Source organism: Daphnia magna, unplaced genomic scaffold (genome assembly GCF_020631705.1).
Source record: "Daphnia magna isolate NIES unplaced genomic scaffold, ASM2063170v1.1 Dm_contigs118, whole genome shotgun sequence".
NCBI classification, from domain to species: domain Eukaryota; kingdom Metazoa; phylum Arthropoda; class Branchiopoda; order Diplostraca; family Daphniidae; genus Daphnia; species Daphnia magna.
The window spans coordinates 94,017-120,708 of record NW_025533129.1 but is presented as its reverse complement, the minus strand read 5'-3'; the positions used below and the strand labels follow the sequence as shown (position 1 = coordinate 120,708).

The window sequence follows — 26,692 nt, the reverse complement described above, 5'->3', positions numbered from 1 at the left end:
GAGCATTAAAACTAAGTTAAGTCTCTCAAATCTCAAGGTACCTTTTAGGTGCCTTGAAACTGACTTACGGGCTTAAGTTCTATAAGTAGCGGTGAGAATAGGCAGTGGCGTTGCGTTTGTTTACACAATGGCCGATTATTGTAATGACGTCATTGATGAATTCTTAGAGGATATGGGAAATTTTACTGATAATTTTGACGATTTATCTACGGGGAGTGATAATGAATTGCGAGCCGAAAATCGCCGAGCCAAAAAGCGTCGTCTTATTCCTTTTTATCGTACAAGGAAAGATATTCTAAGTTATTTTTCTGCTGACAAATTAATGGCGACTTTTAGGTTCGATCGACCTTCTATAGAATTCATCACAGGTTTTATCACACAAAAATTAATGCAGAATTAATTCCCCTTTTACAAAATTTTTATTTTGTTTATTTATTTATTATTTATTTTATTATATTTTATTTTTATATATTTTATTTTATTTATTATTTAACCTACACCCAAATGGGTGTAGGTTTCAACCCAAATATTACGCTGCCTTTTCTGAGCTTTATCGCGACTCATTTTAAAAACAACTATGTAAACAAAAGTACAATCACAGCAATTTTGAGTCACTTTGCGTACAAGTTCCAACTTCTTTCTGCTATGACTTAGACACTTAAAATTCGTCTGCAACCACGAGAAGAATTTTGAGCAACGTCCTCTGCCATTGGCTGAGTTGCCAATTTCAAGTCAAGTTGCATTTTAAAGCTAAGTAAAAAATCTAAGTTAAGTCCTGGGAAAAACTTCATCTTTTTGTGTTCGGAATAACACCTTGACTTGAGATTGAAAGTTTCTAACTTTAGCTCAAAACTTGACTTAACTCGGACTTAACTTAGATTGTTTCAAGTCAAGTTTTCCTTAAGTTCAAGTCGCCGTTCGGAATACGACCCCAGGGGTCGTATTCCGAACGTCGACTTAGACTTGACTTGGACTTGACTTAGGCGTTTTTCCTACTTGACTTGAAAAAATTTTCAGACTTTAACCGAAGTTGAATTCCGAACCAAAAATTTCAATTCAAGTAAGAAACTTGGACTTGAAAACTCAAAAGTCGAGCATTAAAACTAAGTTAAGTCTCTCAAATCTCAAGGTACCTTTTAGGTGCCTTGAAACTGACTTACGGGCTTAAGTTCTATAAGTAGCGGTGAGAATAGGCAGTGGCGTTGCGTTTGTTTACACAATGGCCGATTATTGTAATGACGTCATTGATGAATTCTTAGAGGATATGGGTAACCCTATATTTTTATAGTATAAAAACTATATAAATAGTTATATATTATTTTTATATAATAATATTTTAATATATAATATTACTATATAAAAATATTTATATTTATATATATAGTTATATATGCTATATATAATTTTATATAAGGTTTATAAAAACCTTTATAAAGGCTTAGTTTATAGTTAGCTAGTTTAGTAACGTTTTCCAAAAGTTCCAAAAGGGTGTAGGTTTCATTTTCAACCCAAATATCACGCTGCCTTTTCTGAGCTTTATCGCGACTCATTTTAAAAACAACTATGTAAACAAAAGTACAATCACAGCAATTTTGAGTCACTTTGCGTACAAGTTCCAACTTCTTTTTGCTATGACTTAGACACTTAAAATTCGTCTGCAACCACGAGAAGAATTTTGAGCAACGTCCTCTGCCATTGGCTAAGTTGCCAATTTCAAGTCAAGTTGCATTTTAAAGTCAAGAAAAAAATCTAAGTTAAGTCCTGGGAAAAACTTCATCTTTTTGTGTTCGGAATAACACCTTGACTTGAGATTGAAAGTTTTTAACTTTAGCTCAAAACTTGACTTAACTCGGACTTAACTTAGATTGTTTCAAGTCAAGTTTTCCTTAAGTTCAAGTCGCCGTTCGGAATACGACCCCAGGATTCCGAGCACAAAAATCTCAAGTCAAGTTGAAAACTTGTACTTGAAAACGCAAAAGTCGAGTCCCCAAACTTAGTTAAGTCTCCGAAATCTCAACGTTCCTTCCTAGGGGCCTTCAAACTGACTTAAGGCTCAAGTTTTGGGGGAAATGGGCAGTGTTATTGGTTTTGTTTACACAATGGCGGATCATACTGACGTAATTGATGAGTTTTTAGAAGATCTAGATAATTTAACAGACAATGTTGACGATTCCCCAACAGAAAGTGCTAATTCAGAACGAGCCGATGAACGCAGTCCAAGAAAACGTCGTCTGATCCCATTTTACCAAACACGGAAAGAAGTTTTTTCTCCGAGGAAAAGTTAATGAGGACATTTAGATTCGATCAACCTTCCATAGAATATTTAACAGGTTTAAATTGAACATGAATTGTTGTATATTGAATATTCCTACCATAACTGTTATATTTAATAGCACTGGTAACAGACATTTTACCGAAACGAAAGACAGCAGCAAAGAGGAATTTACTTCCACTTGACATGGTACTGATTGCATTACAATTCTATGCAACTGGAACATTCCAAACTGTAATAGGAAATGTTCTTCGATACAGCCAATCGTCTGGTTCACGGTCCATTTCTGCAGTATCCCTAGCCTTATGCCTTATATCACCGAATCATATTCGATTCCCCGATAACCTAAATGACGTGAGAAAACATTCTAAATTTATAAGTTTATATATTTGTAAAAATTTTTAAAATATATAGTTGAAACGCGAGTATGCAGAAATAGCCCGTATTCCAGGCATCATTGGTTCCATTGACGGAACTCATATTCGGATTCAACGTCCAATATTGCACGAAAAAGCATATGTGAATCGTAAAAACTACCATTCAATCAATATGCAAGCAATATGTCATGCCCGTCACAAATATTTGAGTGTTTATGCTACGAAACCTGGGTCGTGTCACGATTCATCTATTTTTAAGGGCAGTTCAATCGGGAAAAAAATTGAATCGCGTTTTTTTGGCCGCAGTATTTTGTTAGGGGATAGTGGATACTCAAATACTCCATTTCTGTTTATTCCTTATACTGATCCAGTAGAAGGATATAAGATATGATTTAATCGGGCTCATAAAACAACACGCTGCACTACTGAACAATCTTTTGGTATTCTAAAAAAAGATTCCATGTATTGCACTCTGAAATTCTAATGAGTCCCACAAAAGTATCTTGGGTGATTGTGGCATGTTGTGTCTTGCATAATTTGGCTATTAACTTAAATATGCCACTTGATGACGACTGGGGCGTCGATGTTGATGATTATGTAGATGAAGAAGAAATGCAGGGATTAGACGCAAGACCGATTGAAAATCGTACAAAAAAAAACGCGGAATTGCGACGATTGGGACATATTTAAAGAGACGGATTGGCAAGACAGATATTTTCTCGTTAATTGTTTGTATTGCCATGAATCCATGAAACATATTGCAATTACAATACTTAAACTGTAGACTTATACATTTTCTTTCAAATTGTACAATTGTTGTGACGACAAGTGTGTCTGAGTAACTGAGTTGTATTGTCTGCTACAGCTCTCTTTATAGCCAAGCCACTCTGGCGGCCAGATCTTCAACATCTCCCCTCTGCCCAGATACAAAACAAATTGACGGACATGGGTAAATTACGGGCATGTAGCAAGACAGCATGAATAAACAAGACACAATTAAGTTAGGAGTTTAAGGATTGAGATAGGGACGGCCAGATCGAGTTAAACCACGAACAGGAGTGATAGGCAAAACAGGAGCAGACTGATTTGTTGAGCTGGCTACCGGGGGAGCTGGGCCGCTCATGACCACTGCTGGAGACTCAACAGAATGTCGTAATGGTGTAGACATCTCGGGAGCACGAGGAGACGGCATCCTTTCCATCACTCCTCCTCGTGATGAAAAATTTGGGGTGGCCGGAACAGCAGCGACTTGTGGTGCTACACCACGCGGACGAGTGGTGATCAGAGTATCACGGAAGTTGTTAGGCAGACGAACTCCAAACCCGGCGGTTGAGGAGTCAACATTGATGTCTTGACGAGTTCGGCAAAACACCCGACCATCAGACAGGGCGACCACGTACGAGTCCGGTTCCTTGCATACTGACAGTATCGACCTTGGTAGCCACGCGCCATACTCCAGTTCTCGAACCCTCTGTCCCACCAACAGGGCTGATCCGTGAATGTCCGGTCGGCCCCCATGATGAAATGCCGCCTTTGCCTGGCGCTTCTGAAGTTGTTCGTGGACAAGGGGTGCCGGTAGGAATTGGGGAACGAGTCGATTAGGCAGAAACGGAAGAACACCGCGCAGATTCTGACCTTGGAGAAGAACTGCCGGAGACGGAAGGTCAGACGATACCGGTGTTGATCGGATAGCAGCCAACGACTCCCATAGTGACCGGCCGTCACTGAACATTTTAAGAATGGTCCGTTTGACTGTTTGTATGTGGCGTTCCACCAGGCCATTTGATTGTGGATAACACGGGCTGGACGACACAGACTGGATGTTACGAGTGACACAGTAGGCTCAAAACACTGCACAATCAAACTGTGATCCATTGTCTGACATCACCTCTTCTGGATATCCAAAATCACTGAAGATTCTTTCCATTTCCGCAATGCTGGCGGCGCAAGACAGAGAGCGAAGGGGAACAGCAGCCGGCCACTTGCTATAGGCGTCTACAACTAAAATATAGTTGCCTCCATTGAAGAGAAACAAATCAGCTGACACCAGCTGAAAAGCATGGGTCGGTAATTTTACTGGATGTAGTGGTTGAGCTGGATTTTTATGGCGGTGTTCTTGGCACGTTGAGCAACTTGCCACCATGTTTCGTATCTGCTCGTCACATCCTGGCCAATACACAGCAGACCTGGCGCGTAACACGCACTTGACTTCTCCAAAATGTCCGTCGTGTATCCCTTTCAGGACTTCCTGCCGTAGGGATAGTGGAACAACTAGTCTTTCTCCGTTGAGTAACAGGCCATCTACTTCAGCCAGATTGTGTCGAACCGCTTAATATAGCTTTGCTGCTACTGGACACTGTATTTTGTGCTCCGGCCAACCACGAGCAAGAACTTCTTTAACTAACATCAGTGTAGGGTCAGCCGCTGTTGCTGCTGCAAATTTTTCTCGAGTTGTAGGATGAGGAATGATGCAATCCAGTACTGCATGCACTTGTTCTTCACAACCCTGTGTAGTGTCGTCTTGAAAAAGACGAGGTGACGGAGCCCGGCTCAACGTATCCGCTATAATTAGGTCCTTTCCAGGTTTGTACACAAGTTTAAAATCGAAGCGCTGCAACTGGAGACGCATTCTTTGAATTCTCGGAGAGCAGGACGCTATGGGTTTGTCTAACAGGCCCACTAACGGCTTGTGATCTGTTTCAACAATCACCGACTGGCCATACACGTATTGACGAAATCTCATTAAGCCGAACTGGACAGCGAATACCGCTTCTGAGTGACGGTGAGGGACGTTGACGAGTATGCTATCGGTTGACCACTCTGTAGTAGCACGGCTCTAATACCGATGGGCGACGCGTCGACTGACACAACAACCGGTAGCGAATGGTTAAACAACCGTAACACAGGAAGCGACGAGAGAGCTACTTTTAAATCAGCTAGAGACTTCTTTTGTGGTTCTTCCCAAACCCACGCAGCGTCCGCTTTTAAAAGATCTCGTAACGGTCTTGTTAATCCAGCCAGGTCCTTGCAAAACTTATCAAGATAAGTCACCATTCCCAACAGCCTGATGAGATCTGCCGGCCCGGAAGGATCGGGCATGTCCACGATGGCATCTATTTTGCACGGATCTGGTTTCAGCGTTCCTTGGCCAATAACATGGCCCAGCCATGGCAACTCCTGCAGAAAGAATCGACACTTCTTTAGTTGTAGGTTTAAGTTGTGTAGGCGACAACGTACCAGAACCGATCGTAGATTAACTTGAAGTTCTGCTTTTGTTTCACCCGTCACCAGGAAGTCGTCAAAGTATATAAACATGCCAGGCAAATCTCCAAAGAAGTCGGACATAGTTTGTAGATAAACTTCAGGGGCCTATTTTAATCCGAACAGCAGCCTGAGGTACCTGTAAAGACCTTTTGGTGTTGCCATAGTGCAAAGATACGACGCTTCATTAGTCAACGGAATTTGGTAGAACCCAGAAGCAGCATCGAGGCTGCAAAAATAGCGAGCTTTACTTAGCTTGCTGAACAGCTGTTCAACAGTAAGGACAGAAAAATGCTGTCGTTGTATTGCTTTGTTGGGCTCCGACGGGTCCAAACAGATCCTCTGGTTGGATCATCCAAACAGATCCTCTGGTTGGATCATCCAAACAGATCCTCCGGACATCTCCATCCGGTTTTCCAACAACTATCATTCTGTTTACCCATTCCGTGGGTTCTTGAACGGGTGTTATTATTCCTTCAGGTACCATTTCCTCAAGTTTCTTGAAGACTCGTTCTTCCAGCTTGAACGGAAGTCGGCCTGCTGCACAGATAACTGGGTCAACTTTGTTAGCTCCCGACAATAACTTAATGTCATATTCAACAGGTAATTTACCTAGACCAGTGAAGACCTCTAAGAACTCGTGCACTATAGGTTGCTGTTGTGGAGAAACCGCGGAATGCAGTGAATCAATCCATCGAATGAGGTTGAGTTCTTCACAAGTTCGTAAGCTCAAAATTGCTGGCTGGCCCGGTTCTTCGACAACAACAAAGTCAGCGATGAAAACAGTACTTTGATGTTCTACCTTTGCCGTGTGCAGACCCAGTACATTGAGAAAACCACCTTTTGCTCCGTAGCTGCGGACAGTAGGACCAAGGCGTAGACGTTGGCACTGTTTAGGTAGACGACTGTAGAACTCGTAGGGCAGGATGTTGCATGTCGCGCCAGAATCTAGTTTAAAGTTGACTTCTACGCCATCCAGCGACAATTTTTTATACCACTCACTCCCTTTTACATTTGACTTCAGCTCATGATTCACAAAATAATCTTCTCCAAACAAGGGAGGATGGGATGGAGGATAAACCATGGCTGTACCACCGTGATCAAGATTACCAGCCCACTGCTGTTGTTCTTCCAGTGTGTGTACTTTGCCTTGGGCAGGTGGTTGTGAAGACGCATTGTTCTGAGGTGCCACTTGGCGTGCGTTTCTGGGACTTGGACAACGGTTTGCGTAATGGCCCATCATACCAGAACGAAAACATTCAACATTTGCCACACGACATTGATCTTTTTTATGTCGCCTTCCACAATTACTGCACAAAATATACTGACTTTCTGACGAAGAATTAGCTGCTGATTGTCTTTGACTTGCGGGAACGCGTTGTTCTGATGTGCCAACTGCTGATGATTGTGAGCCCGGTCTTCTATCTGGCTTCCGGCCGGATTGTCGAGATTGGATAGCACGGGCAGACTTTACCGGAGCATTGATCTGCGTTTGTTGCAACTTTGATAACTCACACGCTCGAACAATTTCACACGCTTTGACGATCACCAAGTCTTTTTCATAAAGTAATTTTTCACGACCCAATGGATCAGCGATTCCCAACACAATCTGGTCGCGTAATACTGATTCAGTACCAGCGCCGTACCCACACGTCCTAACCAGTCCGCGTAATTCAGTTAGCCACGTTTTAAATGCTTCACCAGCGAGTTGATGGCGTCTCCAAAACTTAAACCTCTCGAACACCTCACTGCGACACGGCTCAAAATGATCTGTGAATTTGTCCAGCACAGGAGTAATTTTTCTAGCATCAGTGGCTGGTGTGAACTCTAAGGTGTCATAAATTTTTAGACCCTCGCTGCCAAGTAAAGTAATTAGGACACCCACCAGCACTTCTTCATCGGGTGGATTCGCAGGTGGTGTCGTAGCCACAACGTACCATTTAAATTGCCGTACCCACACGCTCCACTGAGCAACCAAGTCAGTGGCACTGAACGAAAAAGGCCCCGGTGCTTTTAATGACGACGCCATCGCCACTATATTCTAAGCACAAATAAAGTAACTTCACTCTCACACACCACAGGATACAAGAGATAAAGGCAGATAAACAAGAGTTACTGTCCAGACAAAATGGAGCGACCACGCTACTAAAGGTTCACACTTTGCAGACGACGCACTTCTGACACCATGTTGTGACGACAAGTGTGTCTGAGTAACTGAGTTGTATTGTCTGCTAAAGCTCTCTTTATAGCCAAGCCACTCTGGCGACCAGATCTTCAACAACAATAAATCAACCAAATCCTCAGGGAGTTCATCCCTTAAAACAAATGAAAGATCTATTTCAGCTTTTTACGGACATCCATGGCCGATGATAGGACCTTCAATCGTTGTTCAGTTAGTCGACTCTGGGCAGTAGTTTCTCCCAATTCACAAAGGGAGTATTTGGTTTTCTTCATTACTTGACGGAGGGTTGAGGAATCTCTTTTTTGTTTTAAAACATTAAATGTGTTCTGTTGTTCTGGCGAGGAGTGTGATGTTGAGGGTGTGCTTGGTCGGATGATTGATGAACTACTTGTATGGAAAAGTGCCCGTTCGGCGACTTAACTCTTTTTCTTCAATGTCTTGTCTTTGTCCATATTGATGGCAGGCCCACATTCAATTTCCAATCTCGTCAATGTAGTAGGGGGCATTGGGCTTTCTGCTGAGGAACCACTTTGATCCATGACGTAATACTGCTCTTCAGAATAATGCGTAGCAACGAGTTGATTATTCTCAGACGAATCCATTAAGGTTTCATTTGATATAACTTCCTCGGTTGGTTGATCAGACCTTCCAGTGATGGCCAAAACAATTTGTTGCTGCAGAACAGCGTTCTTAGCAACAACAGTTAAGTCATCGGTGTCAATAGCACCCTGTAACTGAAAACATGTGTTACATTTTACAAATTTATTGTTTGGAATATATAGAATTCTTACTGGGATGGCTGTTGCAGAAACTGCGGGGTTGTCCAAGCCCAAAACTTCCTCGTAATACTTTTGATAGATTGGGCGCAATATTCCATCCTCACCCAAAGGGCCACCACCTAACACATTTATAAGTATTACGTAAGGCTAATTAAATGGTTCTAGGAAAAGTTTACCTGTCTCGGTTAAGCCGTTTTTGTAGTTTCGAATTGCCACTCGTGCTGCTGCAATAAAGTTCTTCCATTTTTTTTCAACTTGATCTTGTGTTTTTCCCGTACACTCAGGATGATCATTGTGAATAACTGAAGTTATTTCCTTCCACAATGAATTCTTCCGTTCTTTGGTCACTAGATGAGTATGCTCCATTGAGGATGTCCTACGTTATGATAAAATCAAAATTAAAGTAATTCTTTAGTTCAAATGACATGATTCACACGGTATCTTGTATATAATAAAAGTTTCCAGCATCGTGCAAGTTTCCTTTTCAAGCCACACATCTCTTGATCTTTTTGCACCTTTTGGAAGACTCATTGCACAAGTTGAAAAGCACAAACGAAACTTAAAACCACTACACGGTCGACGGCTCAATTCTTGTTTACTCGTTTAAGTTCCTTTGACTCTCTAATAAAATGAAAAAGCGTCTTCTGCTAAATTAAGAAATATTTTCAGTGGGCCTTCTCTCATTGGCTCAGTTGTCAATTTCAAGTCAAGTGAATTTCCTGAGTCGAGTAAATAATCTTAGTTAAGTAAAGGAAATAAAGTTAGCTTTTTTGTTCGGAATCACACTTCAACTTGAAAATTAAAGTTTCGAACTTCAGCCCAATACTTGACTTAAGTCGTACTTAACTAAGACTGTTTCAAGTCAAGTTCAAGTCAAGTCTTTAAAAAAGTTCGGAATTCGACCCCAGGTATGTGGTAAAGTATCCTGCACAAAAAATTGAACACCGATTTATTTTGAAAAAACCATCGGTGGGTAGAAAATATTAATAGTCATCCTTTTTAAGGAGAGGTAGGGTGGTTTGGCGCAAAATCATCATAAGAGGGGTTGGGTAATTTTAGTCCAGGCACCTTTTTTTTACCCTATGTATTAAATGTCTGGAAAAAAGTGTAGACTCTATTATCGGTAGACTCCCCTACCCCCCAGCTAAGTAGAAAAATTTTTGCAATACAAAATAGTCTTTCCATTACTCGTTATTGTCATTATCGGGTCGGGTAATCGGGTAGCATATGAAAACACAAAATTATTTTTATCAGTATGCTAGCTATCTGTTAACCAATTGTTAGTGGCTTATTGGATACGTTTTCGTCGGCGACGCGGGTGACCTAGCAAACGCTTTACCACATGGCTCCAAAATTCAGGAATCTGCCATGAAACCAGTGCTCCTTAAAGACCCTTTCAAAATGGTGTAGCAGAAAGAGCCAACCGTGCAATTCTAGAGGCAGCTCGCAGTCTTATCTACACAATGAACCTACCACTCAAACTTTGGGCTGAAGCAGTAGCCTATTCAGTATATACTCTGAACAGAGTTCTATCAAAATCGACCACTGTCACACCCTTTGAGATGGGGTATTGTTGTGAATGAAGCCACAAAAAGATACGAGAAGAAATGAATAAATATAATAAGGGAAGACGGGTCAATCGAAATATATTTCAACTCACAAATATCGCGAGGGGTAGCCAGACTATCAAAGCTCCCCCTAAACAGCCAGCTCGACTCGGCGTATCCAAAAGAAGGGGAGACCTCACTTTGCTTAGTCGGTCTCCATGTCTCCGCCTCAGCCCTTTCGCGGCTAGCATAAAACACAAAACATAAAAACACATAATGACATCTGGGGGTCATGAATGAACATAGTTAAGGGGCAGTGATTGCGGGAGATATGATATTTATAACAGTATCACAGGAAACCTGATGTCTCCTACTTCCGTATCTTTGGAGCTCGGACGTTGGTTCATATACCTGATGCAACCAGAAAGAAATTAGATCCAAAGGGTCGAGAAGGTATATTTGTTGGGTACTTCGATACATCAAAAGCATTTAGAGTCTGGATTCCGGAAAAACACAAAGTGGTAATTAGCCGAGATGTTCTAGTTGACGAAAGTAGCACATTAACAGACCCGTCTAATAAAACTGGCCATATTCTTGTTTATCCAGATCTATCTAAGTCCCTGATGACAGCTTAAAACCTGAAAGTGAACCAAAAACTACTACTGATCCAGATCCTGACCCGGATTATCAACTTGTCGAATTTCCAACAGCCGATCCGACTCCAGAGAGAGAAAACGAAGTTTAACCGAATATAGCTAGCCCGTCAACTCAACCCAGGCGCTCCAGTCATTAACCGGCCTACACTGAATACCGAAATACAAAGATTGGAGAAATAATCTCCTGGGTCTAGCTTCGTTTGTTTCTCAACCCGTTTAACAACGTGAGCCGCAAAGCTACAACGAGGCGATGACATCAGACGAAGCCCACCTAGGAAAATTGGCCATTGAAGATGAGTATGCATCACTCTTGAAAAACGAAACGTGGACACTGACTCATCTTCCACCCGGATGGAGCGCTATCAAGGCTAAATGGTTTTTTAAAGTAAAACCTGGCCTCAAAGATGTCCCAACTCGCTATAAAGCTCGACTCGTAGCAAATGGGTACACCCAGTGCCATGGAGTGGACTATCAAGACACTTACGATCCAGTGATAAAGCAAAATTCCCTTCGTACTATGCTGTCAATTGTAGCTGCTATGGATTTTGACATGACTCAATAAGATATAAAAACGGCATTTTTGTACGATACACTCGAAGGAGAACTATACTTAGGGCAACCCGAAAGATTCATAGTAGTAGGCAGAGAAAAGGACGTCTGTCAGCTGGAAAAATATCTTTACGGGCTAAAACAGGCCCCTCGAGCCTGGAACACAAAAATCAACCAGTTCTTACTCCAGTTTAGGCTCACTCACTCTGATTCTGAAAGCTGTGTCTACTACCGTCGTCAAGAGAAAATGACGATTTTTCTGATCTTTGTTGACGACGGCCTTAAATGCACTAACAAGAAGAGTACATCAACATCCATCCTTGAATATTTAAGTACACACTTTGAGATCCGCTCCTTCCCAGCAGATCGATTCATCGGCCTAGATATCCTCAGAAACCGTTAAAACAAGAAACTCTACATCTCTCAAGTCGAGTTCGTTACCCAAATTTTAAAGAGGTTCAAAATGGAATCCTGTCACCCTAAAATAATACCAGCTGACCCTAGTGCCCGTCTTACTTCATGAATGTCCCCAATGGTCAATTCTCGAAATACTCAACCTCTTACAGAGAAGCAATCGGGTGCTTAATGTATGTCATGACAATGACTCGACCTGATATTTCGTTCTCGGTTAGACAAGTGTCCCAATTCTGCCAAAATCCAGGGGAAGGACACAGGAACGGTTTTACGAGGATTTTTGTCTACCTATCGGGAACCATCCCCTATGGTCTCTGTTTTGATGGGGAACTAAAAATTGATTTAACAGGCTTTACTGAATAAGACTTTGCAGGTAACACAGACAGTCGTCGGTTGACAACTGGTTTCATCTTTACTCACAATAGCGCCCCGGTGTCTTGGAGCAGCAAACTCAAGCAGTGTGTTTCACTTTCCACAACCGAAGCGGAATTTATCGCAGCCAGCGAAACATAAAAAGAAGCCATCTGTTTACATCGTTTGTTGAAGGAAGTCACAGGTGACGAACCTGGACCCAGTTTGATCCACTGTGATAAACAAGGAGCCGTCTGCTTAGTCAAGACCCCGGAATTTCACTAAAGAACAAAGGGTCATGTCTATTGCACCGTCAGCCTGACGTTGCTCGAATGACAGAACAAGCTATTGCACCGTCAGGTCCCTAGGGGAGATGAGCAGAGCAGGGGAGTGGAGGATATACCCTAACGGTGCTCTAAATATTTTTACAGCACTCACAGCAGCGGTAGAGTACTTAACGTAACATACTTAAGTGGGCCAGGATTACTTACAAGACGAAACTGCTTACGAGCTTAAGATACTTAAATATTTTTTTCATACTTATATTTGTAAGTAACGATTAAGCATGTAAGTATGTGCCAGAAAAACCTCCAACATACTTGCAAAATGGTCCCTACTTACCTCATACATTACCTACTTGCACATTGTGGCTATTGCTAGCCTACTTGCCATTCAACCTACTTAAACTATTAACCTGCTTCATAATGAAATCCACTGAATAGGCCCACGATTAAAAATTTCATGTTTATTTCCATGAAGAACAGTTCCAGATTACATTATAGTATGACACGTTATACACAGCATGAGACTTGACTGACAGTACTGAGTTGGGTTGATGGCATCACTTCACCGAGGCAGTAGCATTTAAAAAGGAACCACCATTATTATATTAAGCGGGACTGAGAGCGATACTCAAATAACAAGAATGATAAACTTAATCGGAATCACGATCACTTTCGGAATTTTCTAACGCCAAAAACTCCGCAACTTCGTCTACGATAAAATTGTTGAACTTATTTAAGAAGTCCTTAAGACAAGTGGGAATTTTAACTCTCGACTTCTTTTTGGGATTATCTTTGGTCAAACATTTAACATCGATAATGGCGAGAACAGAGTAGGCGGCTGCGTAATCTCGATCAATGACGTAGTACGTTGCCAACAGATTCAACAGAGCAATGCACACAATCTTTGTTTGGATGTTTTTGAAATTCAACACCCCCCCGCCAAAAATTAACATGGAATGGACATCATCGCCCTCGAAAAACAACATTGCACTGGGATTAAGGCCATTGTAATTAGGCTCAACAGGCTTACCAACCTGACGTTTTTGAATAAACGGTGTAGAATCTGAAACCCCACGCTTTGTTGAGCACAAACTATTGATTTTAAGCATCACATCTAAATCACCACGATTTCCAATTGAAAAAAAATGTCCTCCATTTTTTCGTTTCGAAAGAAACTGGCGAAAATTGGTTATAAGTTCATCAAAGTTTTCACAAAATTTATCTATACCAAGATCGCACATTGGCTCCATTCTAGCAAAATCTTCATAGACCTGGACGAAAAAGAAAAAAAAATGTTAGCTCCTGGAGAATTACTAGGGACTAAAAGCACTTTACAATTTCCAAATTGTTGTAACTCGGGATTTTTCCAACATTGCCTTTGTCGACAACTTCTTTTTCGAATTGACAATTTCTTTTCTAGCCTTAAACTCTTCAATTTTTTTTTCTTCTTCCTCATCCACCAAATCGTTGTTGGGGTGCTCGTCTTTGATATCATCTCCTGATGGTTGGATACTATTGCTAGCATCAAGGACATCGTTTGCTGTGACAGCGGCCGCCAGTTGTTTTTTGGCATGATTCTTTTGATTCCTGGCCAGCTTGCGACGTGCTCCATGTTGTTGACTATCTAAACGATTATTAATGGCACGAATCACCTTTTCTTTGACAGTTACCTGCAATAGATAAAGCAATATTTAACAAAGGAAACAATTACACAAAAGGATATGTATAACATTACATATGAGATCGGGCCGTGGTCTCTCAGAACGTCGTATTTCGTCACAATCATGTCGGCGTAGCTTCGGTACAAGCCCTTGTTACCTAAGGGCTGAGTCCTTTTGAAGTGCATCGCACAAACTGCAATGAATTGATTTTGGTGCAAAAGCAACGAATTGTTTTGAATTGCCAGAGCAAGTTGTGGGTTAATCTCCCAAGATTCAGAACCTTTTTGGGGAAGCGTAAGTGGAACACGGGATTCTGTTAACAATATTAAAAGAATTAGCCCAAAATAGAACACCAAATCGGTCAACAGCCACAAATGAAAGACAAATTATTTACTTAGTTGTTTTGAAATTTCCGGTTCAGTCGCCTGATCTCTGGCTATCTCTCCGTCTGAATCGGCTTGGAGATGGTTTCTATTTACAGTGGTCTTAGAACCAGAAAGCCCTAAAAATAACGTTTGTTATGTGGGAAAGTGAAATATTTAAGAGAAAGGGATTACGAGGATTTTTCATCGAAGTGGTCAGCGTCGTACAAGGAACACGAGAGTTGCTTGCAGTTACATCATTCAGTGAGTTTATGCATGGACTACTTTATATTAAGGACTGGACACTTCGATGATTCCTATGTCTCCCATGTAATTTTGTTTACGTCGATATAAGACAAAGAATTAAAAAATGATTGCTGAGTTAATAAATGTTCCTATACCTAAATTGAATTGTTTAAAAGATATTTCCGTTTTACTTTCAAGAGAACGGGTAGAAAGTCGACTTGACTCATTCGCCATCTACCTGCCAAACGGCCTAAGCTCCTGCTACTTGGCGTCGGCAAGCGGCAAGATTTGAAATCAGCTTTTCTTTGTTTTGTGTATGATCAGCTCATTAGCATAATTTTCGACTTTTGGCTTAAATAAAGATAAAAACTACCTGTTTCTAAATTTTTTTCCTTTTTTTTCCTGATTTCGATTTGCGTGCCCTACCCTGAAATAAGCAGGACTCGAAACAATAAAGAAAAAGATGAAAAAAAGGAATACCATTTCTTCAGTTGTAATTATGGCTCCAAAGTGTATAGTCAACGGCTGTGACTCTGTGTCCAGAAAAGGTGATCCCAAACATGCTTTTTTTTACGGGATGCCGTCGGACGAAAGACGAATGAAGTTATGGTTGTCTGTAATCGATAGCCATTCCGGGTTACGGCCAATTAGAAAACATTGTAAATTACAAAATGCGGTGGTATGCGGAATGCATTTCGGCGACGAAAGTTTTCGTAGCCATTCAGTGTCCGAAAACCCGAAACTGCTATCTAATGCGGTGCCATCAATTTTTGTTGGTGTCTTTGATGCACCAAATAATAGTGGTACTCCTCCATTAGAAGAAGAGTTATTGGAACCACCAACGAAAAAAACTCGATTGTCTTATGTAGTAACGCACGAATTTGACGGTAATAAATTACACAGCTAAAAATTTAACAGTCCGATTCCTTAATTTTAATTGTTAAATGGTGTTATAGGTGACTTACCCGTTTCAGAAGACGCTGTTGTCGGCGTGCAAGAAATACATAATCCTCCCAATCATATTGCTGTTAACGGTTCCGGTGATGAAGAAAAGGATAGCGCTAATGACAGTGGTCCCGTCCGTGACATAAGCGCGTCAAAGTTGTCCGAAAGTGAAGGAGATTTCCATATATCATCGCATCACTCCGATTCCGGCTGCCATTATAGTTCTTCCACAAGCTTTAATTCTGACTCTGAGTGCGAATGGAGTGCGTCCAATAGCTGTGATTCTGATTCCGAGTGCGCTTGGAGTTCGTCAAATAGTTCTGATACTAATTCCGATTGGGAACTCAGTTCGCAGGAAGACTGTGATACTGATTCTGACTTCCAAGAAAATGAATTGGACCATTTGGAAACACCGGACTCTGACAATGATGCACTTCTGCGACCGAAACCAGCTTCTTCGACGGAAAATGATCTGAAACTACAAAAAAAGGTTAGGCGCTTGCAAAAACAAATTGTCCGGCTGAAAAAAAATAGGGGCAAGCTAGAAAACAGAATAAGTGATTTGGAGAATACCATTTCAGGCCTCACTTGCCCCGAGATGAATCTCATTAAATCAATGAAAAAGAAAGTACAGAAGGAGACCCATGGAGCTGTTTCATGATGGATCAAATGAAAAATAAAACGAAGAAATCGAAAAATGGTTACAGATGGCACCAAGAGGTGATCCGGCAATGCATAATTCTACAAGCTAGAAGTCCGGGAGCTTACGAATGCCTTCGCAAATCCGGGATGGTCATCCTTCCTTCCCCTAAAACACTTCGAAGCTACCTCGGCTCATCGACAATGGATGTTGGTGTTACAGACATCGTCAAGGAAGCAATGAAAGCCAAAATTGAAGAGCTGGGAGGCGGACTTGGGATACATGTGAACATCGCCTTGGATGAAGTGGCAATTAAACCAAATGAGACCTACGTTAAACATGCCGACAAGCTTGTGGGCCACGTCGACATGGCCGGCATCGTTGAAGCTAAGGATAAAGAGAAGCTAGCTAATAAATTGCTTACGTTTGCAATTAATGGCCTTGCCAACTCTTTCTGTATCATCGTTGGATATTTTCTAGTCAACAAGATGACAGCAGAAGAGCTGAGCAAGTTGACGCTACACGTAATAGAAGAGGTTGAGCGGATTGGGTTTGTTGTGGTAGGCGCAGTGGCGGACAACGCATCGACAAACACAAAAATGTTCAAAATGATCAATCCAGACAGAATTCTTTCGCATGTTATCCCACATCCGAATGATGCAAACCGGAAACTTTTCTTAAGTTTTGATTCGTCGCATATTATAAAAAATGTGCGAAATCAGTTCATCGATCGCCCTCTGAAAAGAAAGGGAAAACCAATAAGGTTTGAGTTCATCAAAAGATTACACTTCAAACAGAAACTCATGGTGCTGAAATTCGTGAAGAAACTAAGTAAAAGACACCTAGAGCCAACTACAATTGAACGTCAAAACCTTCAAAGGGCATTGGACATATTCAGCAGGCCTATGGTAGCTGCGCTAGAAGCGCTACGCAGAAGACATACATCCGGATTTATGGGCTCGGAGGAAACTATTTCGTTCATGTGCAAGATGATAAAATGGTTCGAAATACACGACATCTCGAACCTAACACAAGGGAAATATCAAAGGCTTCCAAATAAAGCGCCTTTTTATTCTAGCGCAGACGCGAGAGTCAAATGGCTACAAGACTTTTTGCAATGGCTAATCGACTGGAAAAAATCTGTCATCGACAAAGAACATTTCCTCACTGCTGAAACATTTGCAGCGATTGAAATTACAACGAAATCAACGATAGCAAAAATTTCCTATTTGCTGGATACTGCCGGATTTAAATTCGTCCTGACTCGGAAATTCAATAGCGATAACCTTGAGAGAAAGTTTAGCGCTTTGCGTCAGGCAAACGGAGGAAACTACAACATGGAAGCGAAAGCGGCCATTTACGGGGTAGAGAAATTGCTGAGAACGGGAATAACGTACTGTGCAATTAATTGCAACGTGTCCCTAACACGAGAAAAGCAGCAAAGAGCCAACAAAAATTCTTACGTGCAACTTCCGTGAAAGTCCCTAAGAAGAGAGCTCTCGACGTCCTCCTCCAACTTGAAGCCGAACAGCTTGCTGTGCTAGATGAGTTGAAACGTCCAGCAGGTACTTCAGTTTTCCCCATAAACCTTACATCTGAATTTATTAAAAAAGTTATTAACGTGATCAATTTTAATAATTTATTTTAGTTTACGGGACAGATAGAGAATGCGACGATAAATTGTCGACTGCAGTGACCGCTGGATTTCTTCTACTAGTTCTTGAGGAACGCGAAATATGCGTAGAATGCAAGGAAGGTCTTAGGCACACCAACATCAACGACCCGGAAGCAGACGCTGTCAACACTTTGAATGAGTGCCTAGGTATAAAAAAATTGCAATTACGTTGATTATCGTATTAAATGTAAGTGTAATACTAGATCGTGGCGGACTGAATATACCTTCAAAGGAATTTGTGGAAAGGATGTGGACCATTTACAGATTTGTTGAAGGTTCCATGACAAAATTACTCAACACAAAAAAGATTCGTGAAGATCTTGTCACTTTTCTTGTGCCACACGTTTCTGGCTGTGCGACGTTTTGCTGTAAGCGTGGACAACAACTGCCTCCTTCACATAAACATAATGGACGACTTGCAATTCTGGTGTTGTGGAAGTTCATAACTCCTATGCTAAATGCTTACGCAGCCACAGCAACAGATTGTCAAACGAAGGCTCCCACTGTGTCAAAAAATAAGATTAACAACAGGAAATACAATACGCTAACAACATAAATGTAGAATTGTTGATACCTTATTTGTTTATCTCTAACCATGTTCAAACACACTCACAACACTAAGTAAAAACTTAGGCCGTTTGGCGGGTAGATGGCGTATGAGTCAAGTCGACTTTCTTCCCCTACTCCGATAAAATAAACGTTAATATCTTTTTTCCCCCTAAGTTTACATTAAAAATTACAATGTAGCTGAATTCGTCTTTAAAAACTCAATATAATGGTATTTTTTAATTATTTTGTTGTAAAAAAGCCTATCGGACAGGCATTAACACGGCGAGATTGGACTGAGTCCAGTCCTTAATATAAAGTAGTCCATGGTTTATGCTGCCATCCAACTGGCCAATGTCTACATATGTGCTGTTGTCCTCAGCTTCAGAGCTTTCTTTGCGTTGGCAAAATTTCTTCACTCTCTTGGTATTGACTGTCAACGGTATAGAAAAGAATAATAGAATAAACAGTAAATATATTTTATCTCCACAAAGAAGAATCTTACTTTTGTTGCTTGATGAGGCCCCAGTTAGTTCTAGTGGAACAGAATAAGGTGTACTTGTGTACATCCCTGTCTTCTTCCAAGCTGCTGTTAAGAAAGTCTGTACTTTCTGCACCTTCACTGATTTCACCATTGTTCGATACATTATCTGAAATTGAAAGAAGTTTTAAGTTGTGTTTAATATTACATCTACAGTATCCTCCACAAAAAAGAGGCACCCCCCCAGTAGCCCAAAAAATAAAAATTCCTTGTGAGCCCTAGATGGCATTGTTTTTCATTGCACAATACAAACAAAAAAAGCATGCAATTTTTTTTTGTTTGTTTTGACTGCAAATGCGAGACGGTTGCCATGATTTCAATATTTTTTGCTGCGAGCAAAATATGAAAAACGGAGAATTTGAGAAAAAAGTCGGGGAAAGGCTAACCTCTGAATTGTTACCTTACTCCAACCCGACTGTTTTCTCAAGTTTTCCGTTTTCCATATTTTCTCACAACATGAAAACTTATTGGAAACCAGGGCAACCCTATGAAGCTGTGTGATTTCAAAAATGAAAAGCTATTGTTTAAGTGACAGACTATTTCAGACTAGAAATAAGTAAAGGTGACTAGAAAAAGTGACTAGGAAAATTGACTAGAAAAAGTGACTAGAAAAATTGACTAGAAAAATTGACTAAAAAAAGTGACTAGGAAAATTGACTAGAAAAAGTGACTAGAAAAAGTGATTAGAATAGCGGTGCTTCTTTAAAATGTATCGTGCAAATCAACCAAAAAACCTAAGTGAAGCACAGCGTGGTGAAATAATTGGTTTGACTAGAGCCGGGCATTCCCAAGCGCAAATCGCTAATTTAGTTGGTTGCTCAAGATCAACCGTCCAAAGGTGGAAAAATCGTTTTTCTGAAGAAGAAAATGTCAAAAGATAAAGAGGGACGGGCTTAAAGAAAAAAACCACACTCCAGCAAGATAACGCAATAGTGCGTTTTGCCTCTGCTAACCCTATTGTTAAGGCTAGTGTTATTGCAGGTTAGGGTAGCGTTATTTTTTTTATTTTTGCTTCATCAGACCAATTTTTTCTGCTTAGATTCCCTCGCAATACCTGTAAGTTCCCAAACGATAAGTCGTCGTCTAAGAAATCGTGGCATTATTGCTTGCGTGGCCGCAAAAAAGTGCGATCTTACGCAGCGCAACGCGAAAAATCGTTTGAATTTCGCGGCGGAGTTTATTAATAAGGACCCTGTGTATTGGTCAAAAGTAGTTTTCTCTGATGAAAAAACTTTCGGGTATTATTATTATTAAAATTACGTTACGGTAATGTTATCTTTAAAAATTTCACTATTCCAAAAAGGTCTGACGAATGCGGTAGAGTGTTTGTCTACCGGAAAAAGGGCACGAGATTTCAACGGGAGCATATCCAGACAATTAATAGAAGTGGACGCAAGACAATGCCTGTTTGGGGCTGTTTTTCTGCCGCTGGGTCTTGCCCACTAATTCCGATAGAAGGCAGATTTACGAAAAAAAATATCTTGAGATCCTAGAGAACAATTTCCTGCCCTGGATCAATGAAACTTATGGGCCGGAAGAAACCATCCCTTTCATTCAAGACAATTCCCCTATCCATACAGCAAGGGTAATAAAAGCTTGGTTTGCTGCCCATCCAAGGATCGAGGTTCTCCCATGGCCTGCCCGCTCGCCCGATTTAAATCCCATTGAAAACGTGTGGGGGGATATTGTGCGTGAATTCGACGCGAAAGATTCCCGAAACAAAGAAGAAGTTTTTGCCCATGCACAGACCGCTTGGCAAAATCTTACTGATAATCACGCTTATCGTGAAAAACTAGCGCTTTCAATGACCAAAAGACTTCAATTATGCATTGAAGCCAACGGCTGGTGGACGAAATATTAAACTAATTTCATTTATCAGTTGGTTTAATTTGAATAAATTCTCTTTTCAAAAAAAATTTTGTTGCATTCTTTTCTTAGATTTATTTTCCAAATGCTATAATTTTATTCGTCTGTCACCAATAAGTTTTCATGTTGCGAGCAAAATATGAAAAACGGAAAACTTGAGAAAAAAGTCGGATTGGGGGAAAGGTAACAATTCAGAGGTTAGCCTTTCCCCGACTTTTTTCTCAAATTCTCCGTTTTTTATATTTTGCTCGCAGCAAAAAATATTGAAATCATGGCAACCGTCTCGCATTTGCAGTCAAAACAAACAAAAAAAAATTGCATGCTTTTTTTGTTTGTATTGTGCAATGAAAAACAATGCCATCTAGCGCTCACAAGGAATTTTTATTTTTTGGGCTACCGGGGGGGTGCCTCTTTTTTGTGGAGGATACTGTACTTTACAGATAAGTTCGAACAAGTTTTCTTACCCAGTTTCTGACCTGGCTCCTCACACTCACTGAATTCAACTACAGCCTTACCATTACTATGTCTTTATTAAACAAAACCACATCTGAATGAACTTCAATTGGTTGTCCGAAATCCTCATGGTATTTACAAATGATTAGATCCTCAACTCGTGTAAGCTTTGATTTGTTGAACTGTAAATCAAGAATTGACATGTCATCTAACATTTGCCTTAGTAAAGTTTCCTTCAGAATAACCAAATCACTTCACGTACTAGGTGCTGGCAACTTAACGCATTTTGTTCTAACAGGATTTTTAAGTGACCTAAATTGTACGCATAGTTTGCGTATTACCGACATGCTGGAATTTGGAACCCCAGGCTCGATAGCCGACAGACAAGACGATTAGACGAAAAGCACATGCCTGGTTGTCTGCTAAAAATGGCAGCAGATGGGGCAGCAAAATGTAAATCCCTAAACACGTTAAATCAAGTTTTGTTTTCAAACAAATGTATTTTCATCACAACATGTGATAGTAGTTTGGGACCACATGTAATTCGCTTTCGTATTCAAATGAGTGAAGAGGCGCGTCAAAAGATAAAGCATGACGTTCAACGACACAAAATGTTTTTTGGGGTACAGCAATAAAAGAAAATCGATCAAGACAAAATAAACGAGTCTCCATTTCTTCCATGATAAAATATATGCCGTGATCAGAAATAATCGCTTCTGCGATTCGAAAAAATACTGCTTGTTTGCAATGATTAGGTAACTGTCTCAAAAATACAGTGCCAATTTTACATTTCCTCCCAGCCATGGTGATTTTTTTAATGGATTGAATTTTTGAATTTTCCCCCAATGGAGTAGCGTCGCACAAGATATTACACCATCGTGCATATTTCACAGCAAAAGGGGTATGGCTTTCATTTACTGAATAATCTTCAAATTTACCAAAATAGTGACCTTCGCCATCAATTCTTATGTCCATGCCAACAAGTTTTTGATGGTGAGAGGCTAACGTCCAAGGGACGATATGGAAGTTACAATTCCTTCGCATAATTTTCTTAAACGGGACGTTCTTTGACTCATAACGGAAACACCACGAGAAGCGAGGGGCCCAAACTGTTTTATTTGGCTCGGAAAATGGATAAGTGTATGTAGCTTAGGAGTGATCGCTTTTCCAGCGGAATCAGTTGGCTTCGGATATAAAAACACATGATTTTTGTTGTGAATCTCGATGTTTTTCTGTAGCACTGCCAATTGCTTTTCAGTAAAGGAATAAGACTCAAGGGACGTCATTATTTCGAGAAGCAGAAGGAAGTTTGCATAATAAGGATTTTCGCTACTAACAAATTCCCCCAAAACAATTGCAAGACACATTGCAACTGATGACATCTCGGAAGACGAGAAAGACAACTTTTTTAACTCTAATACTTCACTTTTTCTAAATGGAGGAGGAGATGTGAACTCTCGGCCACTCTTAAGTGTTGAGATGTTGTAATTAATTGTATTATGTTGTAATTAATTGTTTCGATAATGGATGAGTCATCAGGTATGAGAACTCGAAGCAGTAAAGCTGTTTCGAGATTTAGAGTTCCTTCATAAAAAAATTTGCATAAGATCATGCATGAAACATTTAGTGGCATCAAAGTATCTCAAAACGGAAAAAGGACACCTACGATTTACACCGTACTGACAAGACAAAGCATCTCTTGCGGCTTGTGTTTGATCGACTATTTCTAATTCCAAAACTTGTTTTTCATAGGACAATTTATCACGTAAAATGCAATCGATTTCGCAATGAATTGTTTCCAAGTTGTCCCGATGAATAGTACAAGTTCTACATGGAGATTTAGCAAAACTCACCCCTTCTTTGAACCCACCCACAAAGTTGGAAGCTAGCATATCACCAGCAAAATTCAGTAAAACACCAAACCACTTTTTTTTTCGTTCCGGACTGTTAGAGTTACACCATTCTCCAAACGAATCAAATCTTCTATGAAAGATCTTAAAAAAACATCAGACCCACGTTGCTTCAACAAATCACAGCTAACGATCCCAAGTAATTGAATGCTACGCAGGGATGAGTAAAACTGAGGAGGGAGGTTTAACAACACCCAGTAAAATACGGAAACTTTATGTTTACCCTTTTTACTACCCAAAGGGTTTGCGAGCTCAACTTCGTCCATGTAAATTTGAAAGCAAAGGATTGCACCATTTTCACGAATGAAAATAGGGATACTTTTAACAAAAGTTCCGTCCCAAATATCAGAGTAGCAATTCTCAACATCGGTTGTGTGAGATTGGAAACTTGACAGTACAGCGCTGTTCACTTCTTTTACTGACAGAAACTGTTGTAAGGACTCTAAAAAGGGTACTACATACCCTGTCTCGAAGACCTCGTCCAAAATTTGACCTAGTTTCTCATCTTTTATCCATTCATACAAAGGCTAATCTTGATTGAGAATGACCGACTTTGGCATAATGGTAGGAAAGAAGTTTGTCCAAATTTTCTCTAGTCGGTGACGAGTGAGCTGCTCTTCTTGGTTGATTCGCAGGAAAGCTGCTTTAAACTCGGTACTACCAGTTCCTTCAGTAGATAATAGGGCAGCAAGTTTTTCCAACATATGCTCACCGACTTAAGACATACCTTTGTCTTCATTTTTTCAAAGTAACAGACAAAGCATTGTCTTAAGATTCGGCTTTTTTAAATACGATATTATTCCTTCCGCTAGTGATTGGTAGCTGTATTTAAAGTTGACTTATTCATATTTTTGTCATTATATGTTAAGTTTAATTTTTTGTTGCCGGCCTTACCAAGAGGTCTGATTCTTTCTTTTGTTTAGACAAAGCATTGTCTTAAGATTTGTCTGTTTTAAATACGATATTATTCCTCCCGCTAGTGATTGTTAGCTGTATTTAAAGTTGACTTATTCATATTTTTGTCATTATATGTTAAGTTTAATTTTTTTTTGCCGGCCTTACCAAGAGGTCTGATTCTTTCTTTTGTTTAGACAAAGCATTGTCTTAAGATTTGTCTGTTTTAAATACGATATTATTCCTCGCGCTAGTGATTGGTAGCTGTATTTCAAGTTTAATTTGTCATGTTTTTGTCATTATATGTTAAGTCTAAGGTTTTTCGGCCTTACCAAGAGGGCTTATTCTCTCTTTTTTTTTAAGACAAAGCATTGTCTTAAGATTAGCCTGTTTTAAAAACGATATTATACCTTGCGCTAGTGATTGGTAGCTGTATATAAAGTTAACTAATTCATGTTTTTGTCATTATATGTTAAGTTGAATGTTTTTTCGGCCTTACCATGAGTGCTGCTCCTGTTTGTTTTTTCTTCAGACATAGCCAAGTCTTAAGTTTTTTTCAATAGTTATTTAAAATTAAATATAAAATTATTTAGAAAATTTCAAATTAAATTTTACAATGCATAATTTTAAATAATTTGTGATTACAATTAATTTTTGAATGAATAATTGTTAATAATTTAATTTAATTTCATCATTTCATCATTTCATCATTAGAGTTTCCAATGGATAATTGTTTATTGTTTTTTTTAATAATTATTGGTTAAAGAATAATTGATAATAATTTGTTAATAGAAACGAAGCGAGCCTTAGATATGTTGTTTTTCTTAATAGAGGAAGTGACTGACGTGTACCCCTTTGGTTTCGGGGGTTTAACGCACTCCTTTTGAATCCGCCAAGTTTCCCTCTAGTTCGTGTTTCTCTTTAGTAATTCGCATAGGGAAAAGAGGGTGTCGCAAACAAATATTCGCGAAACCTTTCCAGTTAACAGAATACAACTTGGAATAATGTAATGTGAAATATAATTGAACAAGCTTTATTTTAGTATAAATTTTTGTGACGTATTTAAAAGGAAATCTGTTAAATTTTTATGTTTCCCCTTTTGTTTACTGTTTTGGTTACCAAATCCAAAGAGAATCGGCCCAAGGGAAGAAAAGTGAGAAAAGGAAAGTATTAAAAAAAGGGTACCCATTCTTCTCCCTCTTCTTTCCTCAGGCCGATTACCTGTGGAATCCACAGGTATCCACAGGTTTGATTCAGTCTCTACAACCATAAAAATTACTGAGAAAATTAAAATTTGAAGGATTTTCATTTAAATACGTCACAACAATTTATACTGAAAAAACTTGTTCAATTACCTTTCACATTACATTATTTCAAGTCCCTTCCTCTATTAAAAACGTTGTTTTAATTTATTTTAAAATTTATGAACTAAATTGTTTGTCAAAAAAATAAAATGTATTGTAATATATATATATTGTGAAGGTTAAGTTATAAATATTGGAAACTGCAATTAACGTAGGACTATGAACTAAAAACGATCAAGACAAAGCTATGTCTTAAGTTGGTGAGCATACGTCGACGGTCATGAAAAAGATTGCTGGGTAGTTAAGTTAGAATGTATTGATACGGAGCTTGTCTTATTTACTTAAGAAATAGCAATCTGTTATGAACAAACACATGGTTTTCGATCAGTTCTAAAGAGTGGTTCGAGGTTGCCATCTTGGATAGGTCTTTCTCCCAGTTTGGTGCAACCACCAAATGGAAAACATTGACGTTGTCCATAATAAAAGTGTAGGAATGGAAAGACAAAGGGAAAGTGAAAAAAAGAGGGACCAACCCCTTTCTTCCCCACTCTATTCTTCCCTTCCTTTACTGTCCTTCCATTCGTACCCTTCTGTTATGGACAATGTAATGCTTTTTGGATGTGGTTGCACCAAACTGGGTGAAAGACCTATCCTAGATGGCAACCTCGAACTAGGGCTGTGGTACGGACGTTTTTTGGCGGTTTTTTTATGGTTTTTTTAGATGGGGTTTTCTTCTTCCGCGGGTCGGAGAGGGTTGGGCCAACTGAGTAAATGGGTTCGGCCCGGGCCAATGGGTCAATAAATTTTTACCGGCCGGGTAACGGCCCGGGTAAAAAATCGGGTCAAACACACCTTTTTTGACAAACTTTAAAAAATTCCCTAATTTTCTTAATTATCTTCTTCTTCCAACATTGACACGACAATTATGTCTTCTGAACACGAACGCCCTTTTCTACCACTTATCCTACTTTTCATGC

The 26,692-nt window shown here is 39.9% G+C and overlaps 1 protein-coding gene and 2 pseudogenes across 1 annotated transcript; 2 read left to right on the top strand and 1 right to left on the bottom strand.

Annotated features, from left to right (window-relative positions):
- Positions 1 to 2,458: 2,458 nt before the first annotated feature.
- On the top strand, positions 2,459 to 3,339 carry LOC123466829. The gene is made up of 3 exons (XM_045166967.1): positions 2,459 to 2,506; positions 2,687 to 2,880; positions 3,105 to 3,339. The coding sequence occupies exons 1-3, from the start codon at positions 2,459 to 2,461 to the stop codon at positions 3,337 to 3,339; spliced, it is 477 nt and encodes a 158-aa protein (XP_045022902.1).
- LOC123466828 lies at positions 2,791 to 9,402 on the bottom strand (annotated as a pseudogene).
- Positions 9,403 to 17,863: 8,461 nt separating this feature from the next.
- Positions 17,864 to 18,757, top strand: LOC116935958 (annotated as a pseudogene).
- The last annotated feature ends 7,935 nt before the right edge of the window (positions 18,758 to 26,692 follow it).

What these genes read in the sequence shown, in the direction of transcription:
- LOC123466829 (XM_045166967.1), top strand. Translation starts at nt 2,459, where the DNA reads ATGGTACTGATTGCATTACAATTCTATGCAACTGGAACATTCCAAACT. An exon ending in CAACTGGAACATTCCAAACT is followed by an intron (nt 2,507 to 2,686) that starts GTAATAGGAAAT and finishes TAAAATATATAG; the next exon opens with TTGAAACGCGAGTATGCAGA. An exon ending in GTTTATGCTACGAAACCTGG is followed by an intron (nt 2,881 to 3,104) that starts GTCGTGTCACGA and finishes TTCTAAAAAAAG; the next exon opens with ATTCCATGTATTGCACTCTG.